This window comes from Centruroides vittatus, unplaced genomic scaffold (genome assembly GCF_030686945.1).
Source record: "Centruroides vittatus isolate TY-2023 unplaced genomic scaffold, ASM3068694v2 contig_913, whole genome shotgun sequence".
In the NCBI taxonomy this organism is placed as follows: Eukaryota; Metazoa; Arthropoda; class Arachnida; order Scorpiones; family Buthidae; genus Centruroides; species Centruroides vittatus.
In genome coordinates, this window is record NW_027122602.1 from 283515 (window position 1) to 301539 (window position 18025).

An 18025-nucleotide genomic window follows, 5' to 3' on the forward strand; every position below is an offset into this window, starting at 1 on the left:
AAAATCTCAGATTGGATGATAAACAAGCTTCTTTATTGATTTTACCAAATTTAGTCAAGATTTGATTTTCCAACAATGAGATCTCCTGGAGGTGATTAAAAAGGATTGCTTGAGGAAGAAGTGATTCCTCTCTTCTCAAAAGGTTCTTCTCCACTAAAGAAGTGATCAGTGAGCTACCATTTTTTTATTTGTGTGTCCAATGGACTAAATGGACTAAATATGTCATTTAAGTGGTTAGACTATATAGACATTTTATTTGGAACCCTAACATGATTTGATTTGGGAACCCTTAAAGTCAGAAAGTATTTACTCCTCACAAACTGACTGTAATCTTTCTCTCTCAATACTTGCCCATTAATTGATAGATTAGTGTATTCATGAGTTAGTTGACCATTTATGTTAGGGTGATAGTCATTACTAAATGTGTTTTGTCTTAAAGTTACTCATTAGTTGAGTTAATCATTTTCAGGTTGTTTTTCTCTCAACTTCTTCCTCTTTTCTCTTGCCCCAAATTCCCATAAAAGACCATTCACACTCACTCATAAAATCCCCAGAAAGTTTCCTATGGGCCAGAATCCACAGGTGGTATCAAATCCTGACCAGGAGCCAAAAAGTTTTTATCTGTCACAAATGCTTGTATTTGTAAGCTGTCATGGATAACATTTTTTAGTTAATAAAATAATTAATTTTATATGATTTTTTAATGTAAAATATATAAATAATTGTTTTACTTTCAGTTAATACATATGCTATTATTTATGATTGGAAGACCTGTTATTCTAAAAGAATTTCAAAAGTGTCAACTTAAAATTATAAATTTAATGCATAAAGACATTGAAACGATAAAACTTATTTATGACAGACAAATTAATTTCATAAATGCCTATGGATACCCTGATATTGAAGATAATTTACCTCCAGTTGCAGGATTAATTCAGTGGAGTCGTGAATTACAAAATCATCTAATTGCTCTTTTAAATGAATTCACACAAATAGAACATTTGTAAGTTTTTAATATCAATTAAATTAATATTAAATTAAAATTTTGGAACTCACATAATAAATAATAACTGTAGTATTCAAATTTACTTTAATTTTTATATATTTGCATTGTATTTTATGGTGAAATACATTTATATATTGTTCTAGATGTTTGATGTAAGCATTCACTCTAATGTTTGAGAAATTATTCTTTTAATTTTCTTCAATAAACTTAAACAATAGGATAGGGTGAATTTTGAATTGGGTGAGAGTTTTGAATTGTACCATTATGGTAAAAATTAATTTTAGTAAAATTTGGTTAGTTTTGAATAATATTTAGAGGTTGCTACCATCACCTGAAAAATTGCAATATATCACGATGCTAAGCATACAACCGCTCACTGTTGGAATAGAAATCCTACATAAATACAGCAGTAAGGGAACAAAGTTGTTACCTCATTCTATATAATAGTCCATATCAGACCTTCTGGAACATTATAGAGTCCTACAGAACAATCTAGGGACTAGACTATAAATTCAGGCCACTTGAGGCAGTGAGTTCAGGCAGTCAAAGAATGTAGTTTACACAAGAGTTATCACCCACTAAGTCTTTAGGAGATTACAATGTAAGTTTCTAGTGTAAACTGCTTTCGGTTTTATTATACAAAGAAATGGCTACTGTTAGGACTGGATGAATGTTTGATTAATCAAGCAACAATCACATGAAATACCATGAAATAAGCTACAGTACCTTCAAAGCAAGAAATAATTGGCTCAGTTTTTCCATTTGCATCTGGAATAGTGCAACTTTAGCTGTTGAAGTTGCTATTGGATTTGTATAAAGCATGAATTCCTACTAATCTTTGGGAACACATAATTTGTAGCTCTTGAAATAATCTTCCATGACTGGCAGATGAAGAAAAATGAAGTTTTGTGTCAGCCAACACTTTTAGGTTTTCCAACATATTTGGTCTTGACTCAGAGAATTGGATCTTAAACTCTGGTCTTCTGATATGAGGGCCAGAGTTTGTCTATATTGCCTTAGAAAAATGCATCAGGTTCATCAATTGCTTAATGATATGGCAGAATACAGAACGTATAGTTGAGTTTACCTTATCAAGGGGATACAATCAATTGTATAGCCATCCGAACAGTGAAACAAATTTCTTCTGCAGGTTGTTAGTGATCATCAGAAGAGATATCCAGACTTTACAGGGAAAAAATACTTGCCAATAACAACTAATATTCTATTATGTGAGCATTGTTAAGAATTATGTTCATCTTGTGGCATTGTAGCATGAAAATTACCAACTGTAAATTTTAAATATTTAGTACAATATTACCTTGTATTTTGCTTAAAATAAAATTTAATATTTCAAACATTGATAGCAACTCTGAGTTGCATCTAAATTTTGCCAGATTTTAAGAATATTATTATTTTTTCAATATTGGAACAAGTTAGACAAGTGCCATTATGCAAACTATAACTTTTGTTTTTAGCCACTACAACAGGGACCATTTTAGTAGAGATATATGTAAGGTAACAGCTGAATATTATGAAATTTATATTTATTGGATAAATCAAATTTTTAATGACATTCCTGAAATAAGAGTTTATTTTTTTGACTTAATACTGAATTTAATTTTTAATTATTTAAGAAATAATATATTATATTTACTTTTAAACAGATTTATATATAAAACTGATATAGAATTTTATAAGAAAAAACATGAAGATATGAAGAAATTGCTCATGCAGTATGTAAAATAATTTCTTTAAACTAATAATACTAATTTAAAATTTAAAGTATTGTATTGTCAAATAATATGTTTATATCAGTATATAAACATATTATTTGACAATACAGTACTTTCAATACAGTACTTTCAACTGTATCATATATAATTTATATAAATTATGTATTATACAGTTTGTTTTTGATAAAATTCCAATATGTTGAATTTATATCCATTCATAAATCCATTTTTATTGTGCTTTCTTTTTTCTTCATTACTTAATTGATAAATAAATATTAAAAATAATTTTTATAACAAACAAAATTGTGATTGATTATTGAAAAATCAGTTTCAGTTGTATATAATCATTAACTTTTTCATATCTTAAATGGAAACTTACAAATTATTCTTAGAACTCATTACTCAAGAAAAAAAATAAATACAATAACACAATAAATAAGTAAATTAACTGGTTTATATATTAAAATTCAATCAAGCTTTATTATTTGATATAATGGGAGTTATTACAAAAGGAGGTTAAATAACACTGTTACGTTAAAGCTGATATACGGACAAAAATTTATATAGTGTTAACATGGAAAAACTGTCACTGAATAAAATTTTATAACAAAAATCAGATGTCAGTGTAGCAACTTGGATATCTGAAATATTATTACAAGAATCAAGATGTTTTTTCATAATCATCACTGTCATTCCATAAAAAAACATTCAGTGTCTCACAAAACATTAATTATTTTACCACTTAAGTTTATTGTAAACTTATTTAATCTAAATTGTGCAGCAAATGACTTTATTTTGTAACTCAAGTTTTAGATAATAAATATAATGCTGGAGTCCACATTCCATTAAGAAAAGTTTCACAATCCCAATCCCTTTCACTCAAATTAACATCTTGTGACCAATATTATTTAATAGTCTTTTAACTATAACAGGACATGGCTTCAAAAAAATAATTATTATTAATCCATGAAAGTTTCGTATATAACAATTTTTGATAATTGTCTTCCAGTAATTCAATAAGTTTCCTCCAAAACTGAAACAAATTTATCAATAAATTAATAAAGAGGGGAGGTCTTACCAATTCTATTCCCAGTACAGATCCTGAGACAGATCTATTAATATGGAACACTTGCTTAAGGTAGAACAAGTGTAGTTTATCAAATCTGTCCACAAAGAGACCACCCCAAACTACAAAAGCATAAAAAACACTCAAGAAATCGAATAATCTAAAATAATTATTTAATGAAGATGCTTTTATTTTAATAAGTAATTTGATAAGATTAGAGATTTTAGCTCTTGCTTCAAGTAAACCTTTACTTAAATGATAGGAAAATGTGAAGAAAAATAAATACCTAGATATTTAAAATTTGGAACAATTTCCAGTTTACAATTTTCTAGACTGAAACTGTTATTTTATTAAGAGGTGGCTTATTATTTAATAAGCCACCTCTATGAAAAATCATAAATTTTGTCTTTTCCGAATTAATTGTCAATTATTTTGACAATATCGCCAAATAAGATCGAGTCTCTCCCTCAGTGCAGAAGCTGAATTAGCCAAAAGAAGGACTTCATCAGCATAAAGAAGACAATTCATTTCAACATGAGAAGATATCTATCATAGAGCTTTGAATCTCTCAGAAGGTCAGGAAGATCATTTAAAAACAAAATAATAAGGATAGGACTCAATGGTTCTCTTTGACATAACCCTCTATTGCTGTGGTTCTCAATCCTTGGTATGTGGAACTCGGGTGCTCCATGAAGCCATTTCAAGTGTTCCATGAAAATATCAAATATACAATTAAAAATTGTTGCAAAGGAAAAATCAATACAATGTCAAATAATTTTTGTATGGGAATGTATTCAGCAAATGCCAATGACATCATATACTAGATTGAGTGCGCTCTTGATTTCAAAAAGGTTTGCCACCCCTGCTTTAAAGCTGATGTATTTTATGTGTTCAGCAGAAAAAATGTCAAAGTTTATTGGCTTATAATTAATTGGCATCTGCTTACTTTTTCTCTTATAAATCATTCTTAAAGCAATTTGTTTCCAAGATACAGGAAAAGAGCAACTAGACAAAAAGGAATTAAACATGTTCAATGTATCTAGTAATATTTCTGTAGAAAGGTACTTTATGATTTCATTCCTTGTGTTATTGAGATCAGGAACTTTAGATGATTTTAATTTTGTAATTACAGTTTCCAATTTACTCAAAGTGGTAGCATCATCCAAAAGAGGAACATTATTACCAAAGCCTATATCAAAATTAATTACTGTATTAGGTCCAGCGAAATACTCCCTTAAATAATTCAACCAATCTGAAGGGACTATAGCATTTCTACAGGATTTCTTAGTTTGAAATTTATTAACTAATGACCAAAAATCTTTGGTACTTTTAGCTGTCAATAGTTGTGAGTTTATTTTAGCCAAAAATAATTTTTTCTTTGCCTTACACAGCAACTTGTAACTTTTATTTAATTTTCAGTATTCATCCAATAGGTTTCCAGTTTTATTTCTATGAAACGTTTTTATGAATACTCTGTTCTCTATTTTCTTTAAACAAAGACACTGGAAATCAAATCATTGTTTCTCAAATGATGATAAAGAAATCTTTTTCTTAACCATTCCACATCATAAAGCTGAAGTTAATAAAGTCATCAGTAGTTCATCATAGTAACTCTGTGCATCCAACAAAAAGGTTCCTTTAACTAAAATATGTAACGAATTGATCAAAAATGAGTAACTATTCAATCTTTCTTGTTTCCATATACAACAAATTTTTGGAAGTTTCTGAGTCAAAACATTATCCATCATAAATCCACACAATATTGAAATCAGAAAATGATCAGAATTAAAAATATCAAGAACTCTAATATCTAATAATCTGTCCAATAAATTCATATTTGCTGTTATTAAATCTATAACCGATAAACAACTGTTGAAAGAAAAGTAAATGTAGCCAGATAGTCTGAGACACATCGATCATTTAAAATATATAATCCATATGACTTAATTAATTGTAAAAATCTTTTTCCTCTTTGATTTAATATTAAATCATTTGATCTTTTGGAATTTAAAACATTAGTATTAAACAGCATAAAAATTATCCAGTTTCTTGCCTATTCTAGCATTAATATCTTCTAAACTAATTATAGCATCTCGTGAAAAGTTCCTCAGCAAATCTGCCATTTTAGCTAAAAATACCAAATACATCATAAAGATCTATTCTCAAATAAACAAGTATAGTTATCAAGCTATAATTAAGTGAACAGAAGTTTTTCCTACAATTAAATCTAATTACTATTAGATCATCAGAGTTAAACAACAATTCTGAAAACCTAGTTTATGGGAAACTGCAAGAATAAGACCACCATATGGATGATTGGGACCAATTGGTTTTTTAGGAAATTGTTTATATAAAAATAAATCTGGATTAAATAAGGAAAAAAACCTGTTTATAAGAGTTAGTTAACCAAGTCTCAGTGGAAGCAACTACTACATAATTTTGCAAACAAAAAAAAAATAAACAAACTCCTGGTCATTTACTGTCAAATCCAACATTCCATGACAGTTCCAAGACAACACTCTCATTACTAAAGTTTTTTCACTTTTGTTAGCATTTGTTCCAATTAACCCTTTTGGCTAGATTTGTCTAAAAAGTATTAATCTTCTGTAATTCATTTGATTCTAGATTAAAAGTGAATTTATCATCGCTGACTATCAAACAATTGGCCCTCAGAAATGCTCTTTTATTCGGAGATTTATTTTCCTCAAAAAAAGGCAAGAGTTTTCTGCACCTAAGTCATCTATATGACAAATCATCAAAAACTCTTATATGAGAAAGATGATGACTCTTGAATTTTCTTTAAATTTTTAAAAATAAGTCGGCTTGGGTATGGAACTCAAACAATACTAACTGAGTTTTCAATATTCAATAACTGTTAATAAAAGGAATAAGCTTTCCCATTCTGTCTTTTAAACAACCCAATAAAGCTATTAGCATTATTAACTAATTATTCATTATTACCACTCAAACTGGAAATGACAATATTATTTTTCTTCTAATTGTTGTATACTGAGTCTATATAATTATTCTGAAGAGGAAAATAATCCATACATAGCTCTAAAAGTTGAAAGTTTGGTAACTTCTCCCTCCAGTTGGGTTAGTTGTTCTTCATACTCCTTATGAAAATTATACAACAAGTTGAACTTTGATGCCAATTCTTCCAATTTTGATAGAATAGTATCAAAACATTCCTCAAGAAAACACAATCTTCTGAGGTATTTGAGGAAAAATATCATGTGATGTAAAATAATTGTCTAGTCAAGATAATTTCAATGTTATTTCACTTGGCAATTGACGACATTTATTAGCAGAAGTTGAAGCTTTACCATGGGAGAAAAAGGTGGTATATGAGACATTGGGTCTGGATTAAGTTCAACTCCTCCAATAATAAGTAAAAAGAACAGAATTAAAAAAGAAATTATGACAGTAGAAAAAACGCCCTCAGTAAACTCATTTCATTGAAAACAGTCAAATTGTAGATCATAACAGTTGTGAAAAACATTGCAACAACTTGCACTGTCAAAGTGCCCCCTATATATTCAAATTAAACTGATATAAAATAGTAAAATATATTTAAAATTTGTTAGTTTGTTACATAAGTGTAATGAATTTTTAGTAATTAGATATTTACTTATTTAGTTATTACAACTGAATCTCTCTTACTCTGATAGTCTCTATGATTTAATTTGATTTGTCAAACTTAAAAAAATTAAATATCAGTAAACTATATTTTGCTATGCTAACAGTTTTTTTTCAAAATCACAGGTTGAGAACTGTGAAATATAGTGTCATTAAGAAATGCAAAACACTAGTTTAGATTTCCAAAGTCAATTCAGGATAAAGTTCCTTGCATTTATTGTTATTTATTTCATCTTTAAATTTTAGTAAATATTAACATTTTCATTGAATTCACTAAGTTATGAGTTAAAATGAACTTACAAGTTAGTTTTTGTTTTTTTATCTTAAATTAATTATTAAAAATAAAATTATTTAGTTCTAAAATAATCAATAAATGGTAATACACTACTGCAGAAATGATCAGAAGTTCAAAAAGTAGTGAAATTTTATTCAGCATAACCTCAAACATATATCTTGTAAGTCTGAAGAGAATGCAGATTCTAACAATGAGATGCAGACATTTGATTAATTTATAAAATATCTTTGTCCTTTTTTATAAAATCAAATTAAAGTAGCATTATAGTAACGTAAATGTGAAAGTAAAGTGTTAACAAGGTGTTATTTGAGAAATAACTAAAAAAATTATTGATGTTTGTACTTAAGATTATGGTTATATGCTTGAAATTGGTATTAAATTAAAAATGTTATTAAATCACATATGTGTGACATTCAACATTGAGAACTTATTGTGTAAATTAACGATTTTCTCAACCTTCATGATACTGCTCACTTTTCTAATAGGATTTTCAAAATTTATTTTTTATGTAATTTCATTCTGTAGATTACATGATTACATCTAATAATAAATTTTATGTTATTTTCTATTAAATTATACTATCAGAAAGGAAATCTTTAAAGTGCAGAAATAAAAATTCTTAAGATAAATCGTTAGTTATGTTTTAAATTTTAGATGAGAAAAGAGAAACGAATGAATTAATCTAGTAAATTTAAAATTATATTTTGAATTTAATTCACATTGAATTCTACAGTCTATCAATTTTGATTAAATTAGAAAATGTATGGATAAATTTGATGATGATGAATTTCCATAATTGTTTAGAAATTATTGAATGGAAAGTAAGACCAAGCCATCTATCTGACTTCATACTAAAATGATGATAGTGATTTTAGTACAGGAAACCTTCATTTTTCTTTCAGAATGTCATTTCTGCACTGTAAAATTTTTTGATTTTATGTATATGAGTAAGTGAGATTAAGTTGTATTGTTTTAAATGCTACATAATTCTTAAAAATTAAATTGTTATTTTTTTTCTAAAAATAACAAGATCAAAATGCTTAACTTATAAAATTACTTATTTAAATATAGTGTATATTACCACTAGTATAGATATAGTCATTTTAAATATTTTAATGTTTCAAATTTATTAATTTATATATTTTTTAATACAGGATTGAATTATCAAATTTTGAAAAATGGACAAAAGATATTGATTTAGTTATTGGAAGAAAATTACAACAACCTTTAATTTCAAGAGATGCAAATGAATATATTTATGCTAACTTTGATTTAGAAGTTAGTGTTTTTTATTATTTTATAAATTGCTAAATGATATATAAACAATTTAAAAATGCATAAATTTTAATTATTTTTCTATTTATGAAATGAAAATATAATAATTCAAAAATATTTAAAGGAGACCATAAATTTTAATATAGAATATTTAAAATTAAATTTAAGGAAATCTTTTTATTTAACTTTTAGATTTAATTAAATCAAATCTAAGAATGTAAGTGCTTAATTGCTTAAATATTTTGGCTTTTTTTATCTTGAAGCATACATTTCTGAGTGGAAATACTTTTATTACTGAATAGGCATCTTTCACATATTATTTGGACAAATTTTTGAACATGACAGTTTATTTTTGGTACATAATAACTTAAATCTGAATTATTGATTAATTAATTAATGCTTCTAGTCCTTTATACACTGCTCAAAAGTGAAATTGTAACACCAGGAAGAAATGCACATAACCATGGGCAAATTGCAGGACTGGTAGAGGTGACAGAGTTATGCAAATGAATAACTTTATGTATACATTGGGTCATTTGATATTCAGTTTTGGGCTATAAAGACCAGCTGATAGCATTTACAACTCAGCCTGTAAATGCTATCAGTGACAGTTTATGGCAGCTGAACTTTTGAAAAAGCATAGAAAATACCTGAGTCAATAGCAAGCTGAATATTGCCAGTTAATGGTTAGGGGATGAGGACTATCCTGGAGCTGCCTGACCTTGGTTTGTTGATGTGTGCAGTTGTCATGCATGTTGGGCACAACATGTGTATTATCCAGCAATGTGTGATATGATGGTCAAAAGAACATCTGTGAACACACTGAAGAGGTAGTCAATTGCACTAGTACACAACAGAATGCACAGACCGGCAGATTTGGCAAATGGCCCATTGGGACCTGTTTGTCACAGCACATGATATTTCTTTTATAAAACAGAAATAAGCAACATTCAGGTTTCTTACTGAATTAATATAATGTTATCTATACATTACCCAGAATTAAAACATTCATCAAAAACAATTTACCCAATTTCCACACACTCTTAACACCTTTCAAACAAGTGCTTTATTCTAATAGAAAGCAATGTGATGAATAACAGAAATTTACCTTCTAAACTTAAACTTTTATGTGAGCTTGCTGACTAGGTGGTAATCGTTAAATCCCTTGTCAGGATGGTTAAGAGTGTTTGCATATATGGGTGGTGGTGGTGGTGGTGGAGGCACAGATACAAGGCACCTTAATGAAAAATATCTGTTTATTGTATACAGAGGATCTGCTTACATAGATAGATGACAAGTTCTCATTTCAAATAACCAAAGTCTTCTAAAAGTCCTTTATCTCAGCGCTCATCTTTTAATGAAGAGACTTTTGAAGGCAATCCCAAGGCAGTGACGATAAGGTGTTTAGCGGGAGGTGTCTTGCTGCAAGTGGTGCACTAAGTGAGTCATCAGATAAGTAGAGCAATATCAATTTCTCTCAGGACATTTTCTCTTTTTCTCAGGCACTCGAAGCCTCCAGTCATTCCTACTCGCAACTTGTAGCCCCACTTTTTATGTCTACTCTCCTCAAGAGCTCAACCCAAGAATACCTCTCCTTTTGTTTCACAGGCCCCAGGGCCTCTTTTCTTCCATTGTTCTAGTGGTTCCCAGAATCAGTCATCCCACCCAAGGGAAAAGCATTAGAAAAAAAAGTTCTGAAAGGAGGAAGGAAACAAAGAACAAAGGAGAGGACTAAACCTATACTTAAATTATTAAATACATATATGTGTACAGCAGTCTGCTAATACTTAGCAACAACAACTTCTCTTTTATAAGGATATTGGCATCATATACTCGCCAATACTCATGACCTATACACATTTGCAGATTGACAGTGAAAACAGGAGAATGCACACTTTGTTGAATTCTGCTCAAAAGATGCTATCATATCCTGCAGTTGATGTCATGGTAGAAAATGTGTATGGGTCATCGTAGGTTTTGGCTTCCTTGCTTCTCATTATCATTTAAACACTAATATCTCTTAACAAAATTGCCAGAATGATAACTGTAAATTCACAAATATATAATATAAAAATTTTATTGTATAATCTTTTATAAATAGATAATAAAGTGAACACTGTTTATATGTATGAATATATACATATTTATATATTATATTTCTTTTTAGTTGGCTAGTATTTTGAAAGAAGTGAAGTATCTGAAAGCACTCAATTATAGTGAGCTACCACAACTAGCAATTGAAGTTTATGAAAAATCAGATATGTTTTATCAATGTGTTTGGAAATTAAAAAAAATTTCAGAATGGTATAACAGGTTAAGAAACATATTATTACCAATTGAATTTTCTTTGATTACTAAACAGTTTTTAAATATGGATAAAAGAATAAATGAAGGTGAAAATAAGATAACTTGGATTAATAAAGGTATATTTAATTTTTATATTTTTGACATGATTTATTAAGATATAATTTGATGACTTTAACCGGAAGTCTTGAAATTTTAGATAATGTTTTAAATAGCAATAATTCTTATGATATTATAGTTTTTAAAATTAAAAATACAAAATTCAAATAAAATATTTGTTTTATGAAAACATAACTAATGTATTGAACTAAAGTATTGTATTCTATTTTTTAAAATATCATATATTGATTATTAGTAATTATTGAATAAGGATAAATATATTATTGATGCATCCCTAACAATAATTTAAAAAGTAAAAACTCTGATTTTATGCAATTAATATATATATATTTATATATATATAATTGTATAATATAACATTTTAAAATATTTTTCAACAGAAGCTGAAGATTATGTTAATAAATTATACACTGATATAGAAGTTCTGTACAATACAACTTTTACTGCTAATCATAACTTTTTAAATATTCAAAAGCTGATAGAAACTTGGTACAGATGCCCTCTTTTTGAAAGAAAAGATAAAAAAACTGATGCATTATTGCATTTAGAAGATAAAACTGAGAGACTAAATAAGCGATATGCAGAGATAAAAGCCACAGGAGAACAAATAAATGCTATCTTGCAGGTATTTTTGTTTTCAAAACATCTTTATTGTAAAATAGAAATTTTGTACTTTAAAAATTTTAATGTATTTTTAATATAAATATTTTTTTTCATACAAAATTACTAGTATTATAATAACAAATGTTATGATTCATTAAAATTTATTTTTTGTTTTATTTTCAGGAAAATAAAATATTATTTAAAGCTGATACAAATTCTGAACAATGGAAGGATTATGTAGAATATATAGATAAAATTGTTATAAATGGCCTGTTTAATGTCATCAAATGTAGTTTATCATATTTAGTAGAAAATACTGATGAACACTCTGTACAGGTAATTAATTTTTAAATCAGTCAAATAAAGACTATAACATTAATTAATTAATTTAAAAAATATAATTTTTACTTAACCAACATATTTGAATTTTTATATATGATCTATTAGTTATTGTAAAGATATGCCTTGTAGGAACAATACTATAATAAATTTAAAAAAAACTAAATATACAGTAGAACCCAATTAACTGAAGTTTTCATTATCTGAAGAAACCTGTATGTATGATTTAGTTCTGCAATGTGTTGGGTGAGAAAAATGATTGACAGGGCATCTTTTAGGGCTCTAAGCCAATAATACTAATTTCTGCTTGATATTATAGCCTTGCGTGCATCACTCACGGAACACAACACATGCATGGCTAGAGATTTTATTATAAGATTGTGAAATTGCATATCTAAAAACCACAATTTTATCTTTTATTTATGTAATTTTTCTTCCTTCTCAGGTTTACTATGTTTATTTTTTGAAATTTTATTGGATAAACAGAAAAATAAACATATCAAATGTTGCTTCCCTGTAAATTACAAAAAATTTACAGGGAATTGCAGTAATCAAATTAAGTTTAATGATTTGATTTATAAAACATATGAAGTATAGTATAAGGACAAGGTAGAAATATGCAAAAATTTACACAAATTTTTGCAGTTTCACCAATAAATATTTTATAAAACAACAAAATTTTTATTACAATTACTAAATTTTAATTCATTAAAATAATATATTATTTCTAAAACATGTTGATTGAAAAAGTCATAAAAATATTTTCATAAATGAAGCAGAAATAAATCAGTAATAAGAAAGCTATATTAGTTTAGGCACCACGGGACTCAACTAATATGGTAAAACATGTGGAAAAATTACATGGGTAGAACTCTTGTGAGTGTCAAACACACAATAAATGCAATTTGACACAATAGCAATACAAAATAAATATATTTTTACAAAAATATCATTTTTTATAATCTCTGCTCTTTCTTCATCTTTGGACAAAAAAATTCAATTTCAATTTATTTCAAAAGATGGTTGGATTTACTCTGGACAATGAGACCTGTCATGCAACTCAGCACAAAAAAATTAAAAAAATATATATATATATTTATTTATTTATTTATTACACAATGCTGGCCATTACAGCTGGCATTGTAATGGCCATCGATGGTCGTAACATAAGCTTATATTTACTGGAAGAGGAGATCGGACCAGAGGTCCGGGTAGCATAATTGGCAACGCATCTGCACGGTGAGCAGAAGTTGCGGGTTCGAGTCCCGCTTCGGGCTGATTCTTTTCTTCCAGTTTGTTCTAAATTATTTAAATTATTTAATTAAATTATAATTATTAAATTTAGCAAGAGATGGCACCTAATGCCTACCTCTAATACCAAATTATCTCATAATTTATTATTAATATAGCTGATTTCAGCCTGAAAATTTGGTTTTGGTTGGTTTATTGCTTTAATATATTGCGTTGGCTGTTGATATTTGTTTATATTTAATTTAGATATACAGTAAAACCTGTCTATGGCAACCACCCACAGTTCCTTCAAAAAGTGGTCTTTTAGGCAGGTGGTTGTCCAATACAGGTGGTGCTGTAATACCATATTTCTGTATTTATTTTGTGCACTTTTTAACCATTTCTACTAAGCAAAACTTGAGGTGAGCAAAAATACGTGAATTTTTTTAACAATAGAGCTATATTGGTATTGTATTTTATTCTTATCGGATAACTTGATTTACAGGAGTCATCATGATTTTGTAAGACAAATTTAATACCAATATTTTAAAGCTTAATACAATACTCGCATTTTCTCAATTATAATGCACACTTTCTTTTTTCCGACTTAATTAATTCAACTCTGTTCTTTTCGTTCGCTCCTCAGTTACATGTATTACTTCATTGATATGCAAGCACGTTGTATCTCTCCATCACTTTGGTTTTGGTTTTTATTAGTTTAATCTTATTTTAACTTTAAAAATACTGTATTTTTAATATTTAATATTTTCTTAATAATGAAATGATTTTATTATTTTTTCTTATAATATGATTTCATTACATTCTGTGATTGTCCAATGACAATCATGGAATCAGAAAAGGAAGGTTGCCCATAAAACTGATTTTTCTATTAATGCAAAAATCAGTTTTACAGTTTTTTTGAATATTTTGCATGTAAAAATTACTTAGATATTATTTTTCTAAAAATATCGTTGAAATAAGGTAGGTTGATAACAGAAATAAGGTTGGAAATAAGGTTGATAACAGAAACTATTTATCGCACATGTACTGTATATGAGCGTAAAAAAAAAATAAATAAAATAAATTTTATCAAATGATGAGATCAGCCAATTAATTGGATTGTGTACAATATTTTATACCCCTAAGGAAAATACTGTAGGTCTACGGTAAAATAAATTTCGTTTTTCCACAGTTAAACTTTGCCACTAATTGCAGCTGTGATAAACCATTTTCACTTCCTCTGATAACTTTAACACAATCTTCTAACAACAGAACTTTGCATTTCTTTTGTTTTCAGATAATTTCGAACAAACTGAAATGAATATTCTTTGTTGCTAGACTAATTCATTAACACCTGCATGTAATTTCAAAGGTAAGAGAAGTGCCTAAGGTGGGTTCGAACAAGAGTTTAGACCAGATGTATTCACAGAAGTGGTTGCTTATTACAGTTGTATGTTGTTTTGGACCAAAAATCAATGCCCGTGGTCGCATTACACAGGTGGTTGTTTAATATGGGTAACTTATACTTAAACTATTCCATGCCAGAAATTTTTACCCATTTCGACAGGTGCCCATTGAATGCAGTAGATCGCCTAAGCAGTTTTCACTGTAATCATATTGGGCATAATGTATATTGATAAAAATCTGGCTGTTGTTTTATTAGTATAGTTTATCAAATTGTTTGTATATGTTGTTATGATTATGTAATATGAGAAAATTTTTCTTGACAAACATTTTTAAAAATGTATTTTTGAAAAATTAAATATTTAATACAAAGGTAGATAGCTGTGGTGAGTAAATATTGTGCTATATTGTTTTTATTTATTGCATGTAGAATTTAGCTACTTCACAGTAAGCATTGTGTTAGGAATTAATAATAAAATCACTGATAACATTAAAAAGAGCATATATTGATAGAGTAGTTATTAGAAGCCCTAGGTAATTCTTAAACCACTGTAGGCAACTCTGGAGTTACAGGTTGCTGATCCTTGGTCTATGACAAGTTTCATAAAATTTACAATGAATACATTTACTGTTATATACATTTTTGCAAAACTTTTAAATTTCATTCTATTATGTAGAATAAATAATTATAAACATTTTATTTAACTTTTTAGGCACCATTTTTTGAAATTTTTATGGAATTGAACGGACAAGAAATTACTTTCACTCCAGCAACTGATAAAAGTGTATTTGGAAACTTTTTAAGCATTTTTTATGATCTTACTGTGGACATATTCAATTTAGCAAAAAATATACCAAGGATAGCAATGAATAAAGATAAAGATTATGAAGTAAGTATTAATATAGAAAATAATTTCTAATCCAGTACAGAATATGACTTTTATTATTTAAAATTAGCATACGTAATTTTATTTCATATCAGTTAGACATTTTAAACAAAAAATAAGGCAATTTTTGGCTACTTAATAATAAAATAAAAATAACGTTCGGACTCAGTTCCTTACACTATCTGACAACTCTGTATTCTTCACACATTTAGTTAATTCATTATAATACTTAGGTTTTTAATGTATTAGTCATCTTTGTGCATACATAGGCTGCATGCAATGAATTTTGTAAATATATACAGGTAATGGCTTAAAATCAAGATTTTAGGTTATTGTAATTGTAATTTTTGAACATTCTGAGTATGAGAGATTAAACTCTCAAAAATACTTAATGTTAAAATAAATGATTTCTTAAGTAGACTGTTACATGATACTGAATATTATTTAAGTTATTAGAAGAAAATTATATATTTTAATTGTTAAAAATAATGGTATGTATTTTAATAAAAAATTTTTTCAATAGGCTTTAATGAAAGAAATTGATGAATTAAGTTTAATGAATGAAATTATATGGCACCGTTCGGAAGAAGCACTGACAGCATTAACTAATTTTGTAAGCACATTTAAAAATTATGCATTCCTATGGGAAGTGGACAAAGAAGCTTTGTTGCAAGAATTTCTTATCTATGGAAATTCACAGTTCATTGAAGATATAAGTGAAGAAATTGAACCAGTCCCTTCACCTCCAACATTAGAATTATTTGAAAGAGAGGCAAGAAATATTTGGTTTTATTTTAAAACTATTGTTCAGTTTTGCTAATACATATCAATCAATTTTTTTTGCTAATATGTTTCAGTCAAAAAACAAAATAAATCACATAATATTTTTAAAACATGATGTATTTGTGAAATTAACACATATATATTTTTACATAAATATACATATCAAATACAATATAAAAATTTTTAAAAGATTTACAGTATACATTTATCTGCAGTTCTTTTTGACTTCCTTTTTTTGTATTGAACCCTTAGTCCAAACTTTTATTAATCTGAATAATTTCATGTTATCAATTTAGATAAAAAAATAATCAATTTGAATCAACAAGAGTGCACCATAATGGAAATTTTAGTGTTTCTAAATTATATAGTACATCAATAATTCAAGGACTTATCATACAGGAATGCACTTCATTTAGATGGACAAATCAAATCTTTGAGATTGTGAGGCTCTGGAAATGCCCTGGAAACAGGCTAAAATTTAAGAAAAAATATATATTTATTAATATTAAATATAAAAATTTTGAAAAATTGCATTTAAAATTTACAAAACTTATCTTTGTTTGAAAGAATATATTATATGATTTGAAACTTAACATGAATTGTAGTGTAAGAGGTGTGTCTCTTGGAAGTGCACTTCCAAGAAACACACCTCCTACATTATGAATCCAAACCACATGTGTTGAAACATCTAGAACAATTGGAAATTTACAAGGCCACCTGCCATAACGTAGCCATAAATTTTCAAGACGTTGACTCCTTTCCCTCTGCATGGAAGTCATTCTACTAACTATAAACCCCTACCCTTCTCCTTATGTCACACACCCCCACCCCTTCACATGTGTTCGGCAACCCCTGATATTTTTTCGCAGCAGTTTGCTTGCCTAATGATGCCCATTTAACACAGGCAAAAACGTTTGCACTTCATGTTTAATTTTCTCACTGGTATCTTAGGTATTTGTAGAGTGCATTTTTATCTAATAATAACCAGTTGTTAAGTAGCAGTTGTCAGATAAGTGTGCATTTCAAATTTTTAGTAATCTGATTTAGCTTAAACATTATTAAATTTCTTTATACCATCTGTTATATTTATACACAAATCATTTAGTTCTACATTACATTAGATACATTCCCTCAATGTTGCGTATGTGGGACACTTAATATTTCAATAATTTTTGGCTAATATATCATTTAAGTTAAGCTGAGTATAATTTTAATACAAAGTACTCATAAATAGTCGAGTCATAATTTTCATATTTACATGTGAAATCCAAATTTTAGCTAGTTTTTTCCAAATTAATTAATCTTACGATTTTAGAAAGCAGACAACAGAATTCATGGGAA

The 18025-nt window shown here is 27.7% G+C and overlaps 1 protein-coding gene across 1 annotated transcript in view; it reads left to right on the top strand.

The window, feature by feature from the left end:
• The window catches only part of LOC136984322 (dynein beta chain, ciliary-like), a 215241-nt gene that overhangs the window by 32071 nt on the left and 165145 nt on the right, over window positions 1-18025 (top strand). Inside the window, exons 9-16 of the mRNA XM_067281255.1 lie at window positions 738-1003; window positions 2671-2739; window positions 8894-9017; window positions 11182-11437; window positions 11816-12063; window positions 12225-12377; window positions 15728-15925; window positions 16425-16673. Coding sequence (XP_067137356.1) covers window positions 738-1003; window positions 2671-2739; window positions 8894-9017; window positions 11182-11437; window positions 11816-12063; window positions 12225-12377; window positions 15728-15925; window positions 16425-16673 — 1563 coding nt within the window. The remainder of the gene's footprint in view (window positions 1-737; window positions 1004-2670; window positions 2740-8893; window positions 9018-11181; window positions 11438-11815; window positions 12064-12224; window positions 12378-15727; window positions 15926-16424; window positions 16674-18025) is intronic.